At 41.9% G+C, this 13,067-nt stretch overlaps 1 protein-coding gene across 1 annotated transcript in view; it reads left to right on the plus strand.

Annotated features, from left to right (window-relative positions):
- CUL1 (cullin 1) overlaps nt 1-13,067 on the plus strand; it is a 60,514-nt gene that overhangs the window by 14,544 nt on the left and 32,903 nt on the right. Inside the window, exons 2-3 of the mRNA XM_066628043.1 lie at nt 1,399-1,695; nt 9,432-9,606. Coding sequence (XP_066484140.1) covers nt 1,556-1,695; nt 9,432-9,606 — 315 coding nt within the window. The 5' untranslated portion in view covers nt 1,399-1,555. The remainder of the gene's footprint in view (nt 1-1,398; nt 1,696-9,431; nt 9,607-13,067) is intronic.

Consider the following 13,067-nt stretch of genomic DNA (forward strand, 5'->3'; position numbering starts at 1 on the left):
TGAAGATGCCAATGTTATGCTCCTATATTTCCCTTTGAATCCACAGTATGGTAATAAACTAGGTCCTTCCTAAATGACGATTAACCACAATTGAGTGTTTAATTTTATTGTAGTGGCAGCAAAGTAATTCTTGAGAAGTGAGTTGGTATAATAGCAGAGTACTAAATGACTGTATCACCCTTCTCATTCAATTCAAGATATTTCATATTTTAAATGATTTAAATTGGGTCAGGGTTTAAATAGGTTGCCTACATTAGGAATAAATCAACCGTAGATGAACAAACTGGGAAGCATTTGTTCATTGGAAAAAGTTGGTTTCTTACATGCTATCCATGAACTGACATTTGGGTACAATGTGCAGTATGAATAAATAATAGTGGTATACCAACCTGAAAGTTCATTCTTCCTTGTTTTTCACCTATTTGTTGCTGTCCTTTCTCTTTTTGTTTTATCTTTAAATACTTGTGATGCAAGCGCACTATCACAGCGGTTCCCCAACTCTTACAGGGTTGTTGGAAACCAGGTAAGTGTTTGTGTGGGTAGGGAAGGGGTCTGCGAGAGTGCTGCAGAGATTGCAGTGCTGCCGCTGCCAAGGGGCTTTTTTTTACTTACCTGGAGGGCAGTGCTGGCCTCTTGGAGGCTCTCAGACCCCTCTGATCTCCTCTGTGGCTGCTGTATACAGCCCTTACTTCCAATCTAAAGATACTTCCTGTTTTTCCCGAAAACTGGAAGTAGCTTTAGATAGGAGATAAGGGCTTTGTAAACAAGCTGCACTGGAGATCAGAGCAGACTGTGAGCCTCCAGGGCCCTGCAGGAGACCAGCACTGCCTCCCAAATAAGTAAAAAAGCCCGTTGGCAGTGGTAACACTGCGATCCCTGCAGCACTGTCAATGAGATCAGAGCAGGTATGCTCCCCTAAAGGGGAATGCCCTGCTTTCAGTTCCCCTGATGGGTTGGGATGGGTTTGCTTGGGAACCACTGCACTATCATGTAATTCTTAAAGGTACCTACTACTAAAATGTAGGTCTGTTGTACATCTCATTATGTTAACTGAGAAGTTAGTGATGTGGTTAGTGTGACTGGTTCATACAATGCAATGAGATATGTCAGTATTGAAATAGGAAATTCCAATCCACAAACTTTCAAATCAGATGAACTAGGTTGAAATTTAGCTGCTCAGTTTTCCCTGGCTTGAGCTGATAATGTGATTTGCACAGTGAGAACAAAAATGTTTCCAGAGTGGTGGAAAGTATTCTAAATTTTGTAGACAGTCACATTTGCAAATGTTCCATGACACTTTTCCATCTGATGTTGAAGCAAATCTTATAGCTTTGTGATAGTTTGCTTTATTTATTGGTGAAATGATAATCTTCCCTTTTCCCCTCTCCCCCCTTTTAGGGTTTATTGTGAGAAAGTATCAACAACCTTCATGCAGAAAGTATATCTTCTCTGAGTGATTGTAACAGAATTTGGAATGTTGGTTTATTTCTGCCTCTAATGGAGAAATAACCAGATCTCTCACTGCTGCTCTGGAAGACATCACAGGGAATACAAAATGTCATCAAATCGGAGTCAAAACCCACATGGACTTAAGCAGATTGGTCTTGACCAGATATGGGATGATCTCAGAGCTGGAATTCAACAAGTTTATACAAGGCAAAGTATGGCAAAGTCCAGATATATGGAACTCTACACGTATCCTAATACATGCTTTTAAGTAATCAACTATTAAGGTTTCTTTTGCTTTGGACTTAAACACATATATTAAGGTGGTAATTTTGTTTACAGACGTATGTGCATAAACTCAGTGTATTTAAAGGGAGTTTAAAACCAGACCATAAAATACAGGCTTGCTACTCATGGTTTTTAAAGTTAGATATTGCACTTTGAAGGAAAATTGTTAATTAATTACGGCTTCTATTGGCTTTGATAGAAGTTACTGTTTTCTAACACATCTTTTGAGCAGGAAAGCATTGACCTGAATGCTGTTGACTGAATTGAATCAAAAGAAAAATCTGAGGTTGCAGTGTTCAGTTATCAATTGATTGAGGAGGTAGCAGATCTTTTTTATTTACAGATGTGAATTATTCTTGGTATGAGTACTTACAAATCCATGGTGGTGAGTTGCCTTCAAAGAGTTGCATTCCTCTGTCTCTTTCACATAGGAAGAGCTAATTTTTCTGAAGTGGGGTTTGCTGGGATGCATGCCTCATTTAAAAACAGAATGTGTTTTCTTCAGAGCTAATTATTTGTAAGCAAGTGTATAAGAAGAGTCTTACTGGATCAGACCTAAGATCGGCTAGGTCAATACTCTGTTTCTCACAGTGGCTAGTAGGATGTGTTTGGGAAGCCCAAAAATGGAATACGTAAGCAAATAGTCCCGCAATTGCTTCCCAGTAACTGATACTCAAATACATACTACCTCTGAACCTGGCATAGAATATAACAGCATTTCTCAAACTGTACATCATGACCTGAGTTTCGGTGGATAATGTAATGCACTCCCCTTCCCTAACAAAATGTCTGGGTTGCTGAACTTTAGCTTTTTTTACTTGTGTGGCAAGTACTGAGCTTCATCATGTCATGTTCTTGCTGTTGAAAACATGTTTGACAGTGAGAACACAATGAGATGAGGCTCAGAATGAACTGAAGACTACCATGCAAAGGCTCTGTAGGCGGGCTTTTCACTTTTTTTAAAAAAAGGTGAAAGCTCAGCAACCTGGAAGTTTGGTGACATGATGATTCATGTCACTGCCAGCACTTCTGAGTTGCTGAGCTCTGGACTGAAGGTGGATTGCAAGGTGGGAAAGTTTGAGAACCACTCTATATAGTCATCATGACTAGCAGCCATTGTCCTTTATTAATTTTCTAACAGATGTTTAAAGGCATCTGTTTATGACCTATGCCACTTCCTGTGGTAGTGAATTTCTTGCTGTGTGGAGAAATACTTCTTTTTCTCTGTAGTCCTGGGACTCACTTACCAGGAGACAGTGCTGGAGTTCTGGGGAGTCCTTCGCAGGGCTCCTACAAACATCTTTTATAAAGGGGGGACATTTCTAGTTTCGCAACAAAAACCAGAAGTGCCTGTACTTTCCTAGATGTTTGGAGGTGCAGGGAGCCTTGTGGAGGGCTTCCCAGACCCCCCAGGACTCTTGTGCTGGCTTCTGGTAAGTTAAAAAAAAAGAAAAAAACTCTCCCGTCCCTGACAGTGGTATGATCCTGGGGAACTCATTGTTTTGCCACACACACTTCTGGTCTCACATTCCCAAGGAGTTTGAGAACCAAGGGTATAAGTGCATTAGAGTTGGCACTTCTATTTTTTATTCTGTTCTAGCTGAATGTATGTTGTGTGTACAGATTTCACTAGTTAATTGTTTCAAACTCATTAATCAAGTGATATCCCTATAGGAGAGAATTTTCTTGGCATTTGCATATTAGCATAATTTGTTGCTCTGTAAGAATCTCAGTATCTTGCTGTCTTGTGGTACACTTGGTCTGTATTGCTTAGGTTGTTCTGTAGGAGTTGCTGAGTAGCTAGTTCTGCCTCCAGCAGGTGAACTTCAAGTCTTCCAGTGATATTTCTGTGAATTTTTTGGGAGAGGGTATGTACAATGTGTTTACGAAACCAAGAAAGAACTGTAGCTTTCAAAAGTATTCTGTAGTTTGGATACTTGAAACTTGTTCAAGAATTGTAAACAGATGAAGCAATGGCCTGCTTTAGGGTATTCTTAGAAACTTACCCGGTTATTTTTAATCAGACCTCAAATGCGTAGAGTCCAAGGTCTGTGTGTATACAGGCATCCAGCATAACAACCCTTGAGCTATCTTCAACCGCCGATTTGTTTACGGGCTCAAGTGATTGAGTCAGAGGCTTGTGAGATGGTCAGAAACCCCTAACAACATCAGAAATTCTGACTTGCCTTGCTTGTATTTTAATTGATGTGTCATAATATATAATAATGGATCTTGGGCATCTATGCAATCTCATGTGGTTTCCCAGCCTGGAAGTAAACTAATATGGATACTGGTGGGTATCGCAGTTAGTAATCCCATCATGATAACTTTGTGACTAAACAAGCAAAGGTTTTTCATGAGAAATAGTACATGCTGTTTTTGGGAATGGTACTTCACAGTAAGAACTACTGCTCTGAAAACGTGAGTGGACGCATGCTGATTTCATTACCAGTGACTATTTCTTCCATTAAATTATCTTACAGCAGTTCTAGACAGTTTTCAAAATATGTAACATTAAATATAATCAACACTGTTTACATTTCTTCTTCCAAGGAACTTAGGAAAATGTATGTGACTCCCCCTCCTCCTTTTATCCTCACAACAGTTCTCTGAAATAGGTGGTGACTGCCCCAGGGTATGCTTTATGACTGAGTGGGAGTTGAACCTAGGTCGTCCTGGTCCAGGTTAAACACTCTAACCCACTGGTTCTCAAAGTTAGCATCAAGATGCACTTTTTTCTTGCACTTGTGAATTTGAGAGGCAATGTTGGTAGGATTTTAACAGCCCTGTCCTGAGTTGCCTGGGGTGCCCGGGCTCGGCGGCACTGAGAAGGGCTGCTGCCAGACCCTGCGCGCCCTGGGCTACCGGAGGAAGCACCTCCGGAGAAAGGGACTTTCGCCCCTCCTCCCGGGTAAGGGAAGCAGCCCCGCAATGCATTTGGCGGTAAAGTAAAGGCACTTGTGTAAGGCACGGCGTGGAGTCGTGCCGCCAGGCACAGGATTGGGCTCTAAATTGTCACTTCATAGATGGCTTTAGGAAGGCTGACTAATGGTACAAAGAAAAGAGTGTGTTTTGTGGTCTAAATTTGTATACCCCCTTTCACCCCAAAAAGAATTTCAGGGTGTAACAATAAAAAGTGACTGCTTTATAATCAGGTGTTTTCAGGAAGATCAGTTTTGAAGTCTGAACTACTTATTCAAATTTATAGTTTGGGGAGCAGTAGACTGTATTTGTGTGTAGTGTAACTGTATATATGCAAAATTGGTAAAATCTATATAGGGTCTTGCAACCCATTCCTGTGAATATTTAGTTGAAAGCAAGTTCCACCTCACTCAGTGCTATGCCCTCCCAGTTAAGCCTTGTAGGATTGAAGCTATAGAGCAGCCATTTTCAACCACTGTGCCATGACACACTAGTGTGCCATGAGTGGTCCACAGGTGTGCCACAGGAATTTGGGGGAAGATCATTTATCATAGGGCCAATGGGGATGTGAGCCCCCCCACTGGCAGCATGGTCAATTGTCAAAAACCTGATGGTGTGCCTTGACAATTTTAGTGCCTTGTCAGTATGCCACAAGATGAAGAAGGTTGAAAATTGCTGCTGTAGAGGGTTGTCAAGTAGGTATTGTAGTCTCTAGGTTGTAATTGGACAGTGCTAAATTTAGGTTGATTGGCCTTTTGCATCAGTTACTAGTTTGTGTGCTGCTTTTTTTGGCACAGAGTGTTGCTTACTGTAAAGTAGTAGCTTTTATAGAACTCTCCATGTGTGTGTGTGTGTGTGTTTGCTTCAGTGTGCTTAGTTGGAACACTACAGAGGTTACACGTGCAACATTTTGAGTGTTTTGAATGGATCTTTGTGACTTTAGCTGAGATGGAAGACTAAATCTTGGATGTAATACGAGGGTCGCCCAGAAAGTAATGCACCACATTTTTTTTCTCAGCCTACAGTAATGGTACGAATGCGAAACTTTAGATATACATTATTTGAATTTTCAGGAGTGCGCACACAAATTTTTGGTTTCTTCAGACAGATAGCGTAGCTGCAGCAGTGTTTCGAAATGGCGTCTGTAAGTGATGTACGTTACAAGCAGCGTGTCGTCATTGAATTTCTCACTGCGGAGAAAGAAACTGTTGGGAACATTCACAAACGTTTGTGTACAGTTTATGGAGAATCTGCAGTCGACAGAAGTACGGTTAGTCGCTGGGCACAGAGGGTGAGGCCATTAGAAGGCGGTTCGGCAGAACTCCAAGATTTGCAGCGTTCGGGGCGGCCATCCATGGCTGTCACACCTGACAAGACGCAGCTTGCTGATGTGCTCATTCGCGAGGACCGACGCATAACGACTAGGCAGTTGGCGCTGAAGCTGTCAATCAGCAAAGGAAGTATGGATGCAATTATCCGTGCTCTTGATTACTCAAAAGTGTGTGCACGATGGGTTCCGCGCTGTCTTGCGGTGGACCACAAATCTCTCAGAAAAAACATTTCTTCTGAGTTGCTGAAACATTTTGAAGATGAGGGGGAAGCGTTCTTGTCCAGGATTGTGACAGGTGATGAAACCTGGGTTCACCATTTTGAGCCCGAAACAAAACGACAGTCGATGGAATGGCGTCATCCTCAATCTCCACAGAAGAAAAAATTCAAAGCAACTGCTTCCGCCGGCAAGGTCATGATCACTGTGTTTTGGGACTGTGAGGTCGTCATACTCATTGATGTGATGCCAAGAGGCAGCACCATTAATTCTGAAGCTTATGTGAAGACATTAACCAAACTCAAGAAGCGCTTCCAGCAACTTCGGCGCCATAACAACCCAGGTGAATGTTTGATTCAACATGATAACGCTCGGCCTCACACAAGTTTGAGGACTTCGGAACACATCACTAAACAGGGTTGGACTGTGTTACCCCATCCACCCTACAGCCCTGACCTAGCTCCCTCAGACTTCCACTTGTTTGGGCCATTAAAGGATGCCATTCGCGGGAGACATTTTGAGGATGACGAAGAGGTGATTCGCACAGTGCAGAAATGGCTTTGTGACCAGAACAAGGAGTGGTACCGACAGGGCATACATGTCCTTGTGTCTCGCTGGAGGAAGGCCATAGAACTGGACAGAGATTACGTGGAAAAATAGGGAGTGTAGAAGAAACATCATTCTTTCTTGTGTGTAGGTTTCATTGAGTTCAATAAATAATTGTTGAAGAAAAAAATGTGGTGCATTACTTTCTGGGCGACCCTCGTAGAAAGTTGGATTGGGTATTATGACATTTTTAAAAAGTTTATAGGAATAGTGCACTTATAGATCACATAGAAATAAATGTTACAATTTTAGACATTTTATTTGTTTATTTTGGTTGGAAGATTGGCAGTTTATCCTAGCTCATCTTAGGGCAAATTCTATTTATTCATTCAGATTTTTTAAAATCTCATCCTTTTTGCTCCTGACTTGAGGGGCCCTCAAGTCAACTTTCATAAAATTCAGGAATACAGACATACAATAATCAAGAAAATAATCAGTAAACTAGAATAATTTTAAAAAATAAGCCAAGAAAAGCGAACCACCTGAAAACAGACATTCAGCTTAACTAAAATGTATGTCTGAACAAAAAAGACTTGAACACATAGCATAAAACTGAACAAGGCAACCAAGTGGACCTTGAGGGGGGGCGAGAATTCCATAACCTATGTGCAGTGACTGAAAATACCCTGTTGTGTGTCTCATCCCCCCCCCCACTTTAAAAGGAGGGGAACAGAGCAGAGTTGCAGAGGGGGTAGGTAGATTCATATGTCTTAAACATGTTGGGCACTAGTTTGAAAAGTATTGAAGGTAATGTCTGAATTCAGCATCCTGTTAGGTAATTCTTAAGCACCATTGAAATCAACGAAATCGGTTAGTGCTGACTAACTTACGTTGCACTGATTTCAGTAGTGTTCGTGATAATTCCATATACGCCTTCACCAACATGAGTACAGTGGGTATCCTCTGATTTGGAACACATAAATTTGACTTACTGCAGGTTCTGTACCAGTGACTGGAGGACCCACTGAGGACTTCCCGAACCAGAACCTTGTTCTGGTTGCGTCTGAGGGCCTCAGAATGGTTTTGGTTGTGTCCAGAGGCCGTGTTGGACTGCAACCCACTGATTTAATTATCCACAGGTTTTGGTATCCACAGGGAGTGGGTCCTCTGTGAATACTGAGGTCCAACCTGAAAATTAAATTCAGATGCATTACCTTCTCATACATTTTCAGACTGCTTCCTCCTTGCATTTTTAGAAAATGTTTTCTAGAAAGATAGGTGATTGATGAAAGCCAAGCATGCTTACCAGTCAGCTTCATTTACATTTTCATCCATCCATCCATTTTCCCTTTTAACCATAAAGCACTACTAGATCTTTAATGTTAAATAGGAAAGGATGGTCCTGTGGAAACACAGTACTAATAACAATTTGCCTGTCTTCGCTCTTTTGGTGTTTTGAGTTGCAGGGCTAAAGAGCACAGTGGGAGAATTGTGGGGGAGATGGGATGATCAGGTGTTTTTTGAGTAGAGGAACTGAACTCCTGTTAAGTTTAACTCTGAAACTTTGTGAAGTACCTGTAAGGGGAAAAAATATTGCCAGTTAAGGCAAATATGTGCAAGTAAGTTCAAGTTTATTAGGATGATCAGCACATAAGCCATACACCTATTTATCTAAAATCTTAAAACCAGAGTTTAAAACCACATAGAAAGAGAATTTGGCTGCATCCACAACACACTCTTTGCAAAGACTACTTAACAATAATTTCAATCTTAAAGAGTCCAAAAACATAGAAAATTTATGTATCCATTTAAGAATCGATCTCTCCCTGCTGTGTATATTGGGTATCGGAAAAAGATATGCACCGGGGTATCTTAACTAGCAGCACAAGAACGCTGCTGGGTCAAATGGAATAACAACATCAATATGAAAATATGTGAGCTGGGGCTACAGTCACTAGAAAAATTTTGTGGAAGAAGCCATTCGCTGCTTGGTGAAAAGCTATTCAAGATTGGGATTTCCTTCTAATGGCGGCTAAGCATAAATGCTCCCCTTATTTCGGAATTATATTTCCCACTAAATTTTCTTTACCCATTTATTTTTATGTACTGACGGTTCCCAAGTTGAGGCGTGCTTATTTGATTGCACAATGTAATGCTTTACCAACTGCACAAATGAAGGGTTGTTGTCAAAGGATCCCTCCCGAGCAGTGTTATTGTCCCTTAACTGAATTAGATACCCCAATGCAAATATGTGTAACTGCTATAAAACGTTACATTACTTAAAATCACCAGTGAAATGAATTGGAAAAACCTCAAGGGCCCAGTCCTATCCATCTTTCCAGCACGGATGCAGCTGTGCCAATGGGGTGTGCAATGCATCCTTCTGTGGTACATCAATTGAAGGACCAAAGAATTGTCTTCCTTTAGAGCTGGTGTACTTGCTAAGAAACTGAAAAATATTGGGGAGTCCGTGTTTAACTCTTGTCTCTGCATGAACACTCTTGGTAGCATTTCATTATGCCTTTCCTCCCATCAGCAATATAAGGGCAGTAATACTGACTTGCCTGGTTGTAGAATTGCAGCATTTGGGGCACTAAGAAGTGCTGTATAAGTGTGAAGTATTAACTTCACATTTGTTACTTGATTTTGACATGTAATATATATTCCTTAATTATTCTACCAGTCATGTTTATAACTACTGTACTAGTGTACATCAATCTAATCAAGCACGAGGAGCTGGTGTACCTACTTCTAAGTCTAAAAAAGGTCAAACACCTGGAGGAGCCCAGTTTGTTGGCTTGGAACTGTACAAGCGACTTAAGGAATTTCTGAAGAATTACTTGACAAATCTCCTTAAGGTAAGACTGTAATTGTATCAACTGAAAAAGCTAAGTTGAGAGAATTTAAGGCTATACTGTATAACACCTAAAAAAAAAAAGAATCTGACTATTGTCAATTTTTAAAATAATATTGTTGTAAGGCAGAAATCTTAGCTTGGATTCAAATGTGTACTTGGGCGTGTCCAGTGACATCTTTGGCTTGCTCCTTTTGAGTGACAGATCCCTATGCCGTATATCCGTATATCAAACATTCCTCAAAGTTTGATACAGTATAGAGTTATGTCAGAGATTGCTCTGGATATACCCAAGCACATGTTTGAATCCAAACCAAGTTCTGGATTCACTCCCAATCTTTTGAGATGTAGGTATTTAAAAATAGTCAGGGCATTTTCCAATCTGCTAGAAAGAATTTTGTCCAAAATGTTGTTTAAACTGGATTATAGTACAGACAAAATGCTTGAGCTTTTAAAACCGTTGCTGTATTGAAAACCTTTTAAAAAATCCCAGTAATTCATTTAAGATTGCTTTCTGTTTAAAGTGCTTGACCATGATGTTAACTATGAACAAATTCCTTTGAAAGAATATCAAGTAACCAAATGAATATTGAACAACAAATGACTGAAGACTGAGGTCAGTAGAGAGGACATCTTTAAAATCTTAAAGGAAATGAAGGGAACAAATCAGGTTGCTATAATAAATGTGTCATCCCTGTTTCAGCCAAGTATGGCCAAGTTCTGATGAATCAATAAGCAATAGTTTATTTATATCATGAATGTATGAATGCAAGGAGGAAGCTTATGTGATATTCTGGTTTTTGGGATCAGTTAGTCCAGGGGTGTCACATATAAGGCCTGCACACCAGATACCACCTGTAGTAGCGCTTTGTCCAACCTGTATGATTGCGCTCTCCCAGCACTGCCATCAGCTGCTCTCAGCTACTGAGCTTTGAAATGATGCTTCAGCAAAAGCAGTGTTTCTGAAAGGGTGGTGCTGGGAGAATTTAATTATCATGTGGGCTGTCTTTTCAGCAGTGATGTCTTGGTAGAAGTGGCACTGCTGAAAGGGCAGCCCAGATGATAACTGGGCACCCCCAGCACCACCCTTTCAGAAGCACTGCTTTTGCCAAAGTGCCTGCTAAAAGGGCAGCCCACGTGATAATTAGGCTATCGCATATCCTGAAAATATTCTCAAGTTTTGTGTATTTTCTCTTTCGTTGGCAGCTAATGAGTTACTAGGTGAGAACAAAGCACTTATTTCTGAGCATCACTTGTTTAATTATATCACTTCCTTCATAGTGACATCACTTCTGGCCCTCAGCAGATGCAATGAATGCTGTTTGGCCGGCTGCATGAAATGAGTCTGACACCCCTGAATTAAACCATCATTTACTGGGTTGGATGTTTCAGAAAGCTGTTGCTTAAGAACTAACAAGCTTTCAGTTTAGCTGGATAATTGAGGGATGATTGGGTGCTTGGGATGATTGCTCCTTTCTTGCCATTCAACAGACTGGTTTGTTGGAGTGCTTGAATCCAGGCCTATGTAGTTTTGTAAAGGGTTATGAGTTTCAGAAGTCCTGTATTATAATATTATTTACTATACTAGTAGTAGCTTGACCACTGCACAGAACATCCCCCTAATTTCTGGCTTAATCTTCCCAAACCTTTTCCCTGTGAGCTGCTATACCATCTATTTGCACAGAATGTAGAGAGCTGAAAACTCAGGACTTTTCAGACTGGGGTGTCCTGCCCTCTGCCCACTTAAGGGGTGGGGGCAGCCAGGAAGCAGGGAGGAGCAGCGGCGCGATCCTGGGGATTGTGTTACATAAGAACATAAGAACAGCCCCACTGGATCAGGCCATAGGCCCATCTAGTCCAGCTTCTTGTATCTCACAGCGGCCCACCAAATGCCCCAGGGAGCACACCAGATAACAAGAGACCTCATCCTGGTGCTCTCCCCTACATCTGGCATTCTGACTTAACCCATTCCTAAAATCAGGAGGTTGCGCATACACATCATGGCTTGTACCCCATAATGGATTTTTCCTCCAGAAACTCGTCCAATCCCCTTTTAAAGGCGTCTAGGCTAGATGCCAGCACCACATCCTGTGGCAAGGAGTTCCACAGACCGACCACACGCTGAGTAAAGAAATATTTTCTTTTGTCTGTCCTAACCCGCCCAACACTCAATTTTAGTGGATGTCCCCTGGTTCTGGTATTATGTGAGAGTGTAAAGAGCATCTCCCTATCCACTCTGTCCATCCCCTGCATAATTTTGTATGTCTCAATCATGTCCCCCCTCAAGCGTCTCTTTTCTAGGCTGAAGAGGCCCAAACGCCGTAGCCTTGCCTCATAAGGAAGGTGCCCCAGCCCCGTAATCATCTTAGTCGCTCTCTTTTGCACCTTTTCCATTTCCACTATGTCTTTTTTGAGATGCGGCGACCAGAACTGGACACAATACTCCAGGTGTGGCCTTACCATCGATTTGTACAACGGCATTATAATACTAACCGTTTTGTTCTCAATACCCTTCCTAATGATCCCAAGCATAGAATTGGCCTTCTTCACTGCCGCCGCACATTGGGTCGACACTTTCATCGACCTGTCCACCACCACCCCAAGATCTCTCTCCTGATCTGTCACAGACAGCTCAGAACCCATCAGCCTATATCTAAAGTTTTGATTTTTTGCCCCAATGTGCATGACTTTACACTTACTGACATTGAAGCACATCTGCCATTTTGCTGCCCATTCTGCCAGTCTGGAGAGATCCTTCTGGAGCTCCTCACAATCACTTCTGGTCTTTACCACTCGGAAAAGTTTGGTGTCGTCTGCAAACTTAGCCACTTCACTGCTCAACCCTGTCTCCAGGTCATTTATGAAGAGGTTGAAAAGCACCGGTCCCAGGACAGATCCTTGGGGCACACCGCTCTTCACCTCTCTCCATTGTGAAAATTGCCCATTGACACCCACTCTCTGCTTCCTGGCCTCCAACCAGTTCTCAATCCATGAGAGGACCTGTCCTCTAATTCCCTGACTGTGGAGTTTTTTCAGTAGCCTTTGGTGAGGGACCGTGTCAAACGCCTTCTGAAAGTCCAGATATATAATGTCCACGGGTTCTCCCGCATCCACATGCCTGTTGACCTTTTCAAAGAATTTTATAAGGTTTGTGAGGCAAGACTTACCCTTACAGAAGCCATGCTGACTCTCCCTCAGCAAGGCCTGTTCTTCTATGTGTTTTGAGATCCTATCTTTGATGAGGCATTCCACCATCTTACCCGGTATGGATGTTAGGCTGACCGGCCTATAGTTTCCCGGGTCCCCCCTCTTTCCCTTTTTAAAAATAGGCGTGACATTTGCTATCCTCCAATCTTCTGGCACTGTGGCCGTTTTGAGGGACAAGTTGCATACCTTAGTCAAGAGATCTGCAACTTCATTCTTCAATTCCTTAATAACCCTTGGGTGGATGCCGTCAGGGCCCGG

This window comes from Tiliqua scincoides, chromosome 5 (genome assembly GCF_035046505.1).
Source record: "Tiliqua scincoides isolate rTilSci1 chromosome 5, rTilSci1.hap2, whole genome shotgun sequence".
Taxonomy (NCBI): Eukaryota; Metazoa; Chordata; class Lepidosauria; order Squamata; family Scincidae; genus Tiliqua; species Tiliqua scincoides.